We start from the raw sequence: 13,705 nt of genomic DNA, 5'->3' as shown, positions 1-13,705 counted from the left end.
GGTCATCCAGGTTTTAATATCTTGCAAGCAGTGGACGAGAGGCATTGGGGGGAGTTGGGCAGAGGGTTTAGTGCTGATGTACAGTTGTATGTCGTCAGCGTAACAATGAAAACTGAGTCCATGAGAGCGGATAATTTGTCCTAGAAGGAGCATGTATATGGTGAAGAGAAGGGGGCCAAGCACAGATCCCTGGGGGACCCCATGGTTGATTGTTGTTGTTGTGGAGTGTGAATCTTTCAGGGTGACGTATTGTTGCCGGTTTGATAAATATGACTGAAACCAAGAAAGTGCTGTATCTGATAGTCCAGTGAACTCTGAGAGCCGTGTTAAGAGGATGGAGTGTGAGACTGTGTCAAAAGCTGCTGAGAGGTCCAGTAAGATGAGGATGGTAATGAGGCCATTGTCAGCAGCAGTAAGGAGGTCGGTTGTGATTTTGACAAGGGCAGTCTCTGTACTGTGGTGGGCTCTGAAACCAGATTGTAGAGGTTCAAAAAGCTCATGGTGGGACATATGCTGTTGGAGTTGGGCGGCCACTGCTCTTTCCAAGATTTTGCTCAGGAAGGGAAGGTTGGATATGGGACGATAGTTATTTGGGTCATCAGGGTCCAGACCAGGCTTTTTCAGAGTGGGGATGACAGCAGCAGTCTTGAGGCTTGACGGCACCTCACCAGACTCCAGGGACATGTTAATGATTGTCATCATAGTGTGGCTGAGAACAGGTAGACATGATTTAACCAGCGAGGTAGGCATGGGGTCTAACTTACAAGTAGATGACTTGGCTTTGGACACCAGGTTGGTGACCTGGTCAATGTCCAGTGAGCTGAAGGAGGAGAGGTTGTGCTGTGATAGGCAGGCAGCAGGAATGGAGATGTCCTGCATTAACTGATGGGCACCAGGAGATTGAACTCCCTGCCGTTGTGGAGTGGGAGATAGAGTTGGAGACAGGAGCTGTTGATGGATGGCGTCAACCTTGTTTTTAAAAAAGTCCTGGAACCTAGAGCACAGATCAGCAGCATCAGACGGCTCGGGGGTGTCGGGAGGACGGAGAAGGCGGTTAATAGTAGAAAAAAGTTTTTTAGGATTATGTTGTTGGTTATTGATGAGCATGGAGCATTATGTAAACAAAATGATAAAATAATGTACAAATTCTGACATTTCCAAGTAATAAAATGAAATAAATAAAATAAACAAATAAAAACTAATTATTTTTACAAAATAGCAATTTAAGGAACAAGAAATACTAATTTCCTAATTTCACTTTTTTTCACAACATAAAGCTTTTAAAACAAATACCTACTGTATGTAACATATGTATGTTTGAACAGTGTAAACTATTTCTAGTGTAAGATATACTGTATAGTTCGTTGCCCTAAAAATGGCTAAGCAGAAAATAACATTAGAACAAGTACAAGAGGTCTCACTTTACCATAAACTGTGTCCAGCAGAACAAATGTAAGAAACTCATATTTTTAGCCTGTAGCTTATTTGCTAATTATATATGGTAACACTGCAACATTACATTAAACAGCTAAACTAACCGCGACATGTTTCATTCCTTGTCTACCATGGCTGAAGATTTTTTTTAACCACAGTCATGTGGTAGATCCTCCAGCTGGATTTCTCTGACAAAAACAAAAAACACATCTAATGTGTAGAATAAATGGTTAGAAAAGTAACGACTCGAGTATCAGAGTAAGAATAAAGTTTCTTCTTTGCAAATTTACTTAAGTAAAAGAAAAAAATATGGTGCTGTATAACTACTCATATACTGTAGGTTATATATACCCAGCTAAAAAAGAAACGTCCCTTTTTCAGGACTGTGTATTTCAACAATAATGTTGTCAAGATCCAAATAAGTTTACAGAACTTAATTGTAAAGGGTTTAAACAATGTTTTCCATGCATGTTTAATTAACTATAATTAATTAATTAACATGCACCTGTGGAATGGTCGTTAAGACCTTAACAGCTTACAGAAAGTAGGCATTTAAGGTCACAGTTCTAAAAACGCAGGACACCAAAGAGACTTTTCTATCGACTGTGAAAAACACCCAAGATAAAGATGGCCAGGGTCCCTGCTCATCTGCGTGAACGTGCATTGGGCATGCTGCAGGGAGGCATAAGGACTGCTGATGTGGCTAGGGCAATACATTTCCATGTCCGCACTGTGAGATGCCTAAGACAGCGCTACAGGGAGACAGGAAGGACAGCTGATCATCCTCGCAGTGGAAGATCACGTGTAACAACCCTTGCACAGGATCGGTACATCCGAATATCACACCTGCGTGACAGGTACAGGATGGCCACAACAACTGCCCGAGTCACACCAGGAACACACAATCCCTCCATCAGTGCTCAGACTGTCCGCAATAGGCAGTCCATGAGGAGGAGATGCACTGCAGTACTTCAAGCAGCTAGTGGCCACACCAGATACTGACTGGTACTTTTGATTTTGAGCCTTGCTTCATTCAGGGACACATTGTGACACATTTTTAGTTTATGTCTTATGGTGTTGACTCTTTTAGTGTTCATACAAATATTTACACATTAAGTTTATTGAAAGTGAAAACAGTTGAAAGTCAGAGGACGGTTCTTTTTTTGCTGATTATATATATTTTTAAAGTTACTTATGTAAATATAATACAGCGAATGTAACTCATTACTACCCACCTCTCCTAGAAGTACATAAGATTTTGCAGCAACATATTAGACAATGCATTCTGTCCATTTAGTGCAGTGGTGGCTTAGAGGGTTAAGGCACTGAGTTACTGATTGGAAGATCAGCAGTTCAATCCCCAGCTCCACCAGATTGCCACTGTTGGGCCCTTGAGCATGGCCCTTACCCCTAACTGCTCCAGGGGTGCTGTATCATGGCTGACCTCAGTTACGCTAGGATATGCGAAGAATTTTACTGTGCTGTAATGTGGCAAATAAAGGCTTAACTTAACTATAGTTTAAACTATGTACTAAGTTTTTAACCTAGCTAACAAAAACCATGAAATTTACCTTATGCAGATAAAAATAAAATAATAATGATATGAACTAATGCACGCAATGATACAGCTTCCAGCCATGAATTCAAACTTTAAGCGATGGACAATCAGATTAAATTTTGACTACCTCCAGTTTCTGATTGGCCGGTGTTGCCCCTACTCTAGTCTTTGGTTGGCTGGAATAGTTCCAGAGTTATAACGCTGCTGCAGTTCGTGCAAGTGTACAGCAGTGTTATGAAATTGAGAACACAGAAAAGAGAGAGTTCAAACACACATACATTACAGACACAACAGACGAAAACATTGTGATCTGCAAACACCAAAGGACCTAAGTTTTCTCAGGAAATTGGAACTACTTCCCTGTCCCTTCTTATATACAGTTTCTGTGTTTGTGCTCCAGTCCAGTTTGTCATTCAAATGCCCCAAATATTTGTAGTTGGAGCTCATTACACATTTACTTACAAAGACAACAGTAGACAAGGGAGGTTTAATCTTTCTGCAGTTGATATAACCATATCCATATTGTTTCCATATTGTTTTGGTGATGTTCATTTACAGATAATTTAACTTCCATCAACCATTCATCAAAGGACCTTACAAGATCTCTATTCTTTATACATCCAATCACTGCTGTCATTATTTATTTTTTTGTAGATTAGTCTACAATTCACTGTTGTATCTAAAGTCAACAGTGTAAAGTGTGAAAAGGAAAGGAGCTAATAGTCCCTTGTGGTCACCCCTGCTGCTAATGACAAGGTCCGATACACAGTCCCTGAGCTACACAAACTGTGGTCTACCATTTAAATAGTCAATAACCCAGTGTATGGATAGATGGTACGATTTGCATAGCATGAAGCTTATCCCTTAGCAGTTTCAGTTGAATGGTGTTGAATGTACTAGAGAAATTAAAAAAAAAGATCATCACCATGTTGCTTTTACTCAAACATGATCCTCACCTGTTTGTTTGCCCAGGTTTGAGTGGGTTCTATGTAACAGCTAAAACACTGCATCATCCACACCATATAGTCCTGGCATGCAAATTGCGAAGGGTCAAGTGATGTTCTAGTGAAGAGAAGGAGATAAGCTAGGAGTAGTCTTTATGATGAGTGATGTAAGGGCTACTGGTGATTTAGGAATTTTTGTTGTCTTTTCTTTTTAGCACATTTAGACCCCAAGTACTGACACCAGCAGGACCAGCAGCTTTTAATGAACTGATTTTACACAGCTCCTTTTTCACTTGCCCAATTCATGATAGAAAGAAGGCTGGGTTAAAGATGAGAGGATGCTATGGATGGGTGTTTGACATGATCCCAGATGTGTGGTGAAAGTAACAATGGCTGAGGCGGAGATGTATGAGTGGAGAGCAGGTGAGAATGTGTAGATGACGATGTGACGTTCTCTATGATATGTGAAGAGAAAACAATGGTTTCATTGTTGTTGTTTTTTTTGGGGGGGGGCAGGAAAGCTGAAAGGAGGTGGCATAACATTAAGTCTTATCTTCATTATTGGAGCTACAGAGGTGAACCGTCTAGAGGAGCAAACACAGTTGTTCTGGGTGTTTAAATCATGAACTGGGGGAGGACAAAGCACTTATTAAACCTAATAATTGTTAAATGTTTCATTATTCACACCTCTCGTGTGCTACTCTGCTCCATTTTGCTTTTTCCATATTTCTCCTTACTATCCTTAACTGTGCAAAATTTCTTTATATGCTAAAGCATTAAGAGTTCCTTCCACTGGAAGTATGGGGCCAAACCCACCTTCGGAAAAATACCCCCACATCATTTCCAACATGACTGCAGACCAGTGCACAGCAAGGTCCATATAAACATGGATGAGCGAGTTTGGTGCGAAAGAACTTAACCTGCCTGCACAGAGACCTGACCCTATCCCGATAAAACACCTGCCAGGCCTGTGTCTGACCTCAAAAATGCACCTCTGGAAGAATGGTTAAAAATTCCCATAAACACACTTTTGGAAAGTTTAAACTGTTGTAGCTGAAACAAATGGGAAAACATCATATTAAACCCTATGGATTAAGAATTGGGTGTTACTCAAGTTCAGATGCATGTAAAGCAGGTGAGCGAATACTTTTAGCAATATAGTGTATATGCTCTCTTGCGTAGATTGAAAGACCTCTAATGGCAGAAAATTACCATTGTGCCGTGAATCCCATGTCTTTTTATTTCATCTGTGAAAAACATCATCTCTTTTGCATTGCAAGGAACGAACTGGGTGCCAGCCCAAACAGCTATGCGCAGTAGCAGACTTAGCTGAGGCGTTTGATAAGCTTATAGTATAAAACATCCATAATATCCTATTTCACAGAGGATATTGCTGATATTCAATGAAGCATGCCTGTCAGTTGTTACTGCTGGAGTGATTGCAATGGGAGAAAAAATATAAATATCTTTTACTTGTTTAAACATTTTCCAAAAATCCATTGATCACATTCAATCCACTCACAGCTGCTGTTTTCCACAAAAAAAATATTTTCACATAACTGATCACATGAGATAAAGAAGCTATTGTAAATGGTATGTGAACACAATGGCATTTGTTTCAAAATCAGCTGGCTATGTGTCATGTTTCATCAAAATGTAGAAGTTTATTAGTTATATAGTGGTTTTCTAATTAAACATTTTGTTGTAGACATAGGAAAATAGTGTGCCAAAATGAGTTAAAGACAGAAAATATTCTGCTGTTTAACTGTTTAAATATAGATTAAAACTGCAGAACATTTTATAGTCTTAAAAGATAAAGATGAATAAAAAACATTAAAAATTAAATGAAAAAAATATTGATGATAAAAATAAAATATGACTTCAATTTAAAAATCTCTGTCTCTTTCTCTCTGTATATATCCTTCCTTGTATAATTTGTGTTTCTCTGTTTGTTTGATTCAGTGCCATGGTTTTCCATCAGGGAATTAACATTGTTTATGTTGGTCGGGTCATTTAAGGCATACCAACCTGTAACTGTTGAACAGTATCAAGGGAAAAAGCATAGTGTTGAGGCAGTGTTCTAATGGCTGCGGCTACAGAAAACGATAAATTGGGTGGAAGGGGAATTTAAGGTCCAGCTTTTATGCCCTCCCTGGGAATTCCCCTCCCTGTTTTTTGTCTAGAGAGGTCACCAGACCCTAAGGTACACACTTTATTTGTCAAGTCATTAATCCCTCTTCCAGGCCAAGTGTTTATTTCTGTTTATATGCTACCTCTGGGCACAATTTAAACATGGGCCTTGATTTTACTGCTATGCATAGTCCCAGGGAGCATTTATGACTGTGTTATCTTCTGTGGTCATAGCTAATCATTCTAAAATCCCTAAGAGGCTAAGGGAGTGGAAAAATTATGGTCCTTTTATGCCCTGCTTGGCAGTGCTATAGCTTTAACATCTGGCTTTATGACAGTCCTGAGACCGTAATTAGTAAATTACCAAATGTTGCCCTCAGCTCAGTCTTTTGTCTATATTCCTATATGTTTCTCAGGGCATTATTTGCTTCCATAGGTCATCTTTTACACAGTTACACCAAAAACAAACCTACTATTATCTTTGACAGAATATACTATAATACATAAATCAAAAAGCAGTACTCATTTACTGTTGGATTTAAATAATCAGTTATCTTGTGGTTGATGTGTTTTCTGGTTGTTCTTTCCAGTTCTTCCTTGATTAGTTCAAAATCTAATTTATATTCTCCTGTGTCATTGTGTTATTTTTATCTAAGTCATGACAAACATAATGTTCCTGAAATAATAACACAAAAAATCCGATCTTTCTTTTATTTATTGAACACATTTAAATTGATAGTGGAAAAACTTTACATTCATACTTCACGGTCTGTTCATGAGTCACATAATGGTACCAGCCTGGTGTGGAGACAGTATGAAATTGCCACCAATGGCCATTGTCATGCCAAAAGCTTTACTGTTGTGACCATAAACAAGTAAGAGTGGATAGCTGAAGGAATGAAGAGAATGAAAGCCTCCAATTCATACCTGCTATAATCTCTGGAGGGATGACTAATTTACAACCTGACAGAGGAGCAAACAGCACTTCATCTTGAACTTTATTTCTTAGTGCGCTATCGCTTGCTGTTATGCCTAAGTAGGGTTGATTTAAACTTTACTAGCTAATAGTTTGCATTGTAAGGTTTCTTGGTTAATTAAAAAGCAAGTGGTCAAATATTATATACAGGAGACTATTTATCCATCCATCTAGGAACCTCTGTAGTCCACCTAGGGACTACCAATGGTGACCACTGTATTTGTTTCATTTGTACAACTGTGGTAGGACCTTCGGTCAACATTCACGAGAACATTCACAAACTACTGGTAATCTGGGAATGCGAATTAGGCTAATCTGTATGTCTTTGGACTGTGGCAGGAAACCCACCAAGCATGGGGACAATATGCAAACTCCATGCACACAGACCTGATGCAGGAATCAAACTTAGGACCTGGAGGTGTAAGGCAACAGTGCTAACCACTAAGCCATTGTAATATACAGAACACATTGACATAAAATAAGTAATGTTAATATATACATTGCCAAAAGTATGTAACTAGTATTTAACTAGTAAAATATACTGTACAAAGAAAAATATACTGTAATAAAAGAAATACATTAGAAAATAAGATTAACTAGTGAAATGTACTGTAGAAAGTAAAATATACTTTACAAATAAGAACAAAATATCAATATAAGAACAAAATATAACAAATATAGAAATATAGAAAAGAAAATAGAAATTTGTCAAAGACAGAAAAAGTTCACTATAAACTTTGTTGTCTTGCTGACGTTCAGGAGGAGGTTGTTCCTCTGGCACCATTTCTCCAGATTTCCAATCTCCTCTAGGTAGGCCGACTCATCATTGTTCGTGATCAGGCCCACCACGACAGTGTCGTCAGCAAACTTGATGACGGCGGTGGAGTTGGTAGTGGCCACGCAGTCATAGGTGTATAAAGAGTACAGCAGGGGGCTCAGAACACAAAACTCACCTGGGATTGCATGTGTTTATGGAAATATTTTACCATTCTTCCAGAATCGTATTTGTGAGGTCAGACACCAATGTTGGATGAGAAGGCCTGATATTCAGGCCAAAGGTCAAAGGCAAAAGGTGTTCTATCGGGTTGAGGTCAGGTTCTGTGCAGGCCAGTCAAGTTATTCCACACCAAGCTCTCTTATCCATATCTTTATGGACTTTGCTTATGCACTGGTGTGCAATAGGAACTATTCAGTTCAGAGCAGGACTTCAAAAAGAATCTCTTTTGTTCCCCCACCATTTAGATACAGATAGTTTTATACAGACTGTTGTTCTTGCACCAAACCATAAGCTGTGCCACTTCATCTTCGATGAAGCCTACTGCTGTGATGTCAGTGAACTCAACAGTTTGGCATGGAACTTGAAGTGCAATCATGAGTCAATGTATGCAATGCATGGTTATGCAGTTGTACTTTTTAACAATGTAGCACACAGATATAGGGGGAAATTACAGTAGTTACTATAATGCTATCCTGTATCACCCAGATGGGGAAGGGTTCTCTTTAGGGTCTGGTTCCTTCTGTCTTTTTTTAGTCCATACAGAACAAAAATTTACATTCCTTTGAATAAATGTCCTGCCATGGGAGAAGTGAATACTGCCATCTTTACACATGGTGTATTTGACAATGCTGAATGCTGTTTGTCCTTGAATACCCTGTCATCATCTGTAATAGGCATCTAAATGCCTACCATTTGCAGTGTGCCATAAACATGTAGTGCATTAAATCCCTTCTTTCTTATTCAGTTTTTGCATTTTTATTAAAAATAAATATCCTTTTTTTTATCTTTGCAAATATATTCAAATTGAATATAGCAAATTCAAATAGTTACCATCTACACAAAAAAAAAAAGAATTTAAGAGATTCTTCATTGTGTGCGAGATGTGCATCGTCATCTGCAATGAGCAGCACCTAAATTAGGATTCCAGTGTCTTGTTGTAGGTAGGTTATGAGTATTTGCTGTCTTCAGCCTTTCATGAGATCCAACTTTGCCTCTTTAAGCATGGAGAGAAAACTTGTGTGATGACACAGCCTTGCTTAACCCATTGTCGGTCAGAAATTGGTCAGACTAATCATCACCATGACATTGTTCACCTTGGGGTTTCATTTGCCCCATCTGTCCTTTGTGGAGCTACTGCAGGGTTGTGAGATGCTTTCGTAAAAAGCCCAGTTTTAATAAAATCTTCCAGGGCTCATCTCAGTGAACTATGTGAAAGGCTTTTGTCGGATCAATAAATGCTGCAGCCCCATATTTTGTTCCTGATTTTCTCCTTCATCTGTCCTAAAACAAACACTACAGTATGTGTGCTGTGCATCTGTTTGCTCTGAAACTGGACTGACTTTCTATTACATTTTCCTCAACACTGCATTAGCAGATTGCAAGGGTGCCTGCATTGGGTGCGTTGGACCATACACTGTGACTAGCACTTTGGAGAATGCATGGGAGTTTTCGGTATCTCTGTACCACTAGGTTTGCTCAGCTAGTGCTATTCACCTTTTGTTCTGCATTACTTTCAGCTTGTGCAGTACCAGGCTGTATGCATTCCTGTAGGCTGCTTTGATTACCTGATTGTCTGGCTTAGCAAGGCAGCAGGAGCATTTCTTTTTGTGAAGGTACTGAATCTCAGCATCATTTATCAAACCGTCTTCCTGTTGTGTATCCTACTACTTCATCAGTTGTTTTCTGGAGAACACTTTATACCTGTTGCCAGCATGATGAAGTTCTTTTTTTCTGAAACTTCTCTTTCAATTTGAAAGTTCTGTCCACCTGCAGTTTCTGTATCAGGGATGTTTCCATCGGATGTCATTTAGCTTGTAAGATCTTTAAATCGGGTGGCACCACAGACACACAGTCATGATGTGAGGTCTCATGTGAAAAAGGTTGTTTTATTTAGGATAATGGGATAAGGGAAGGGAACTGAGAAGGTATCAAGACAAAAAGTGAGAGTTGCACATGCATTTCCACATAATGGGGCAGTGGGGCACTTAGTTGGTGGTAATCACACTGGCCTTTCTTGTTATTGGATCGCCGGCAGACACTGGACAGTATGCGCAATGTCGTAAGATCCACTCATTCCATCATTTGTCACCAGCCTTCCCCTCAGTAAGGAGCCTTCAGAGTGAGGGAGGATAAAAAAAATTGACAAGCTTCAGCATCATTAACATGTGTAAGAAAAAATTTCTATGACCAGATGAGTCCACACACTGCATGTGTTATAAGTTATCACATTGTGCACTTACTTTTTTCAGAGCCTAATGTACAGAAAGAAAGTTTTAAGGAAGTCAAAATTTTGCATGTGACTTTTAAAACACATTCACTATGAAGATGGTTGTTATTCTTGTTGGTACAGTAGTGTTTGCTGATAGATCATCTTAGAAGTTAAGGAATGAGGGCAGGACTCAACAAGTTACTGTCAGAAAATCACTATGGAATCAGAGACAGTGAGAGAGTATAAATGTACACTAAGATTATTTCCCTACCATAGTCCCAGAAACTCTATCAGTGTTATGTGACTGAAATAACTGGGATAAAATCACAAATCTTACTTTTACTACATTCATGGATTATTCTGCTAATGTAACATATTTGACTTTAGGAGGACATGTGGATTTACAGCATTACAAATATTTTTATTTTATGGTTACTCTGAAAGTTTACATAATGATTATCTGCTTTAATGCAGTAATAATTTCTGTTATTTACAGAAACAAACGCCTCCATGAGCCCATGTACATTTTCATTGCTGCTTTGCTTTGTAATGCTATCTTTGGAGCTACTACTCTTTATCCTAAACTGCTTAGTGACTTTCTGTCTGAAAAACAAATTTCCTCTTATGGGGCTTGTGTAGTTCAAGCATTTTGTATGTATACATATGCTTCATCAGACTTTGTACTGTTATCAGCTATGGCCTATGACAGATATGTATCCATCTGTAAACCATTACATTATGCAACTCTTGTAAAAATGTCAACAGTCAGAACACTTATACTTTTGTCATGGTTTTTGCCATGTTGTATAATTGGCACAGCAACTGCACTTGCAGCCCGACTTCAGCTGTGCAAATTTAACTTGAACAGAATCTATTGTGATATTTATTCAATTGTGAAATTAAGCTGTACAGAGATCTCTGTCAATTACATTTATGGACTTTTTGCTTTTAGCATTACTGTATTTCCTCCAGTGATCTTTATAATATACTCATATATCAGGATACTCTATGTGTGTTTAAAGAACTCTAAGGATTTCAGAAGAAAAGCTCTACAGACCTGTTTACCACATCTTTTCATTTTTATCATTTTTTCTCTTAACATGTCTTTTGAAATTATAAATAACAGACTAGAATCAAAACAAATTCCCCACATTATTGCTATGATTCTGTCAGTTGACTATGCACTAATTCCTCCTCTATTCAATCCCATAATATATGGATTAAAACTGCAGGAGATTTTTAATAGTATTAGAAGTCTTATTACATGGAAAAAGAGGACTTCGGTTTCTCAGTAGATGTAGATTTCAGATGTTTTACGGGAATTCAAAATTATGCGATTGTATCAGAAAAAGGTTAGGGAATGTGATGGTTTAACTACCACAAACAACACTATTTAATCTTAGTTGCATTGTACAGTACTCAGTGTAATGTTAAAAAAAAATATTTGTCACTAAGTCAGGTCACAAATCAATTTGTGAACAAAATATCTCTTGCATGCAATTAATCATTTTATACATTAATTTCAATTCAATTAGATTTTATTTGTATAGCGCTTTTAACAATTGTCATGGTCACAAAGCACCTTTACACAATCAAAAAAATAATTTAAGTTTGTATGGAATGTGAATGTGTATGAATCAAAATGGTCAGTTTGTCCCTGATGAGGCCGAGGGCGACAGTGGAAAGGAAAAACTCCCTGAGATGGTAATAGGAAGAAACCTTGAAAGGAACCAGACTCAACAGGGAATCCATCCTCATCTGGGTGAAACAGAAAGCAGGAATTGATCTGCAATTATACTGTGTGTTAGGTGGCAGGTAGTTCAGCTATAACACTTAACATTTGATCCATCATGTAAAATATACTTTTTGTACAAATTAAACTCAATTTTAACTTACCTTTATTTACTTATTTATATTTTTTTTAACTGTGGAACAGAGGACACCTCACTAGGAGAACAGGAAAATAAAACTGTATTTTGAAATTGCATTTTTAAGTTCTTGGGTAAAATAAATGGAAATGGATGATATTTTCTTCAATCTTTACGCTGCTTCTCAGAATGCTTGAAAGACTCTTTCTCTTTCTCCTTTGTGCACATGGAGCTCTGTACTGGAAAGAAATGTCACACATATTTGTGTGTATCCTATCTTTGTTTCCTTAGGCAGCATTCCGTTTCAGCCTCATTAACATGTTTTGAAAAGCACTTAGTGCTCTTACGTCAATCAATCACGGCGCTAAAGCCAATAATGGGCGTCCAAGAGCTCACGCAAATTATTGGTGGAGACAGGCAATGATTGAAATAAAATCCTTTATGTCTATTTGGGTCCTCCTTGTATTATTAAATAAAAAGTAAAAAGCCAAATTTTAATTATACACTTGCAGCAAAGCAAAAATTCCCTCTGTTGCTTTTTACCTGTTTAATGTGATTTTTGCTCTTGAGCCTCAGCGCACAGCACCGGCACATCAGGGTTTTAAGACGTCACCATTTATCTTAACACAGGATTGTAAACTGTCTTCTGTGAGGTGTGAGTGTTGTTAGTTTTTAATATAGTTCATGTTGAAGAAGACCTGCTCATATACGCATGTGGACCTGAAGTGACAGGAATCCAAATGCATACTTTTTCATGTTTAAATAACATGGGAATGACATCTTATGTTTTAAACACAAGTTTGTCTGGTTTGGGAAGGTTTTCAATATCACTCTATTTGTGATTCTGAGCAAGAATGCCTTTTGACGGGCAACAGGTGCACTGACATATCCACTATGAAGTGTAGCTTTTCCAGCCACCCTGGCTGTTTCAGCTTATGAGAGCTTACCCAGGAAAGTCTTCACTTCTTCCAGACACATGGCAAAGCATTTTAGCATGGGTGATGTTTATTTCTTTGGCTCTTTAATAATCCAAGACAGCCTCACAGATGTCCTCCCCCTGTGTTTGGCCTTTTAGTGGTATCAAACGCTATTTGTTCAATATCACCTTTGTCTTTGAACTCATTACAGGTGATTGACTATGCCACAGCTAAATTGATTTTTTGCTGTCTGGTGATGTTTTCTGCCATTTTTATTGTTCTGTCAAAAAAGCTAAACAAATAACCTGCCGGCGGGTGTTGCACATTTGCAGTTGTGACGCATATTTTGAGCACCAAAAAATTAAACACATTTTATTTGAATGTTAAAAGATCACCATAAGCACTAAATTTAGAATTACATTTAAAAAGGCCACAGGGAGCCGCTGCAGAGGGATAAAAGAGCCATGTGTTGGCCGCGGGTTGCCGACCCCTGCTCTAGTTGCTCTAAGCAAATCTTTAAGAGCTTTGTGTGTGGATTAGAATATAAATGTGCCTTGTTAGAATATAAAAGTTAACTGACTCATCATTAGCAGTAGTTTGACTCTGCCTACTCTCTGCTGTCTAAAAGACTACAAGGGGATCACAGATACATGAGTTGCTTTTGAGGTATTA

The 13,705-nt window shown here is 38.2% G+C and overlaps 1 protein-coding gene across 1 annotated transcript; it reads left to right on the top strand.

Annotated features, from left to right (window-relative positions):
• Positions 1 to 10,598: 10,598 nt before the first annotated feature.
• Positions 10,599 to 12,407, top strand: LOC128518689 (olfactory receptor 11A1-like). The gene is made up of 2 exons (XM_053491934.1): positions 10,599 to 11,502; positions 12,349 to 12,407. The coding sequence occupies exons 1-2, from the start codon at positions 10,599 to 10,601 to the stop codon at positions 12,405 to 12,407; spliced, it is 963 nt and encodes a 320-aa protein (XP_053347909.1).
• Positions 12,408 to 13,705: the final 1,298 nt, after the last annotated feature.

The sequence above is a fragment of the Clarias gariepinus genome, chromosome 3, assembly GCF_024256425.1.
Source record: "Clarias gariepinus isolate MV-2021 ecotype Netherlands chromosome 3, CGAR_prim_01v2, whole genome shotgun sequence".
NCBI lineage: Eukaryota > Metazoa > Chordata > Actinopteri > Siluriformes > Clariidae > Clarias > Clarias gariepinus.
Note: the sequence above shows the minus strand (reverse complement) of the source record. Positions and strands in the feature narration are given on the sequence as shown.

Coding starts and splice junctions, on each gene's coding strand:
- LOC128518689 (XM_053491934.1), top strand. CDS start 10,599: ATGGATTATTCTGCTAATGTAACATATTTGACTTTAGGAGGACATGTG. Junction 11,503..12,348: donor GATTTTTAATAGTATTAGAA/GTCTTATTACAT, acceptor GTGCACATGGAG/CTCTGTACTGGAAAGAAATG.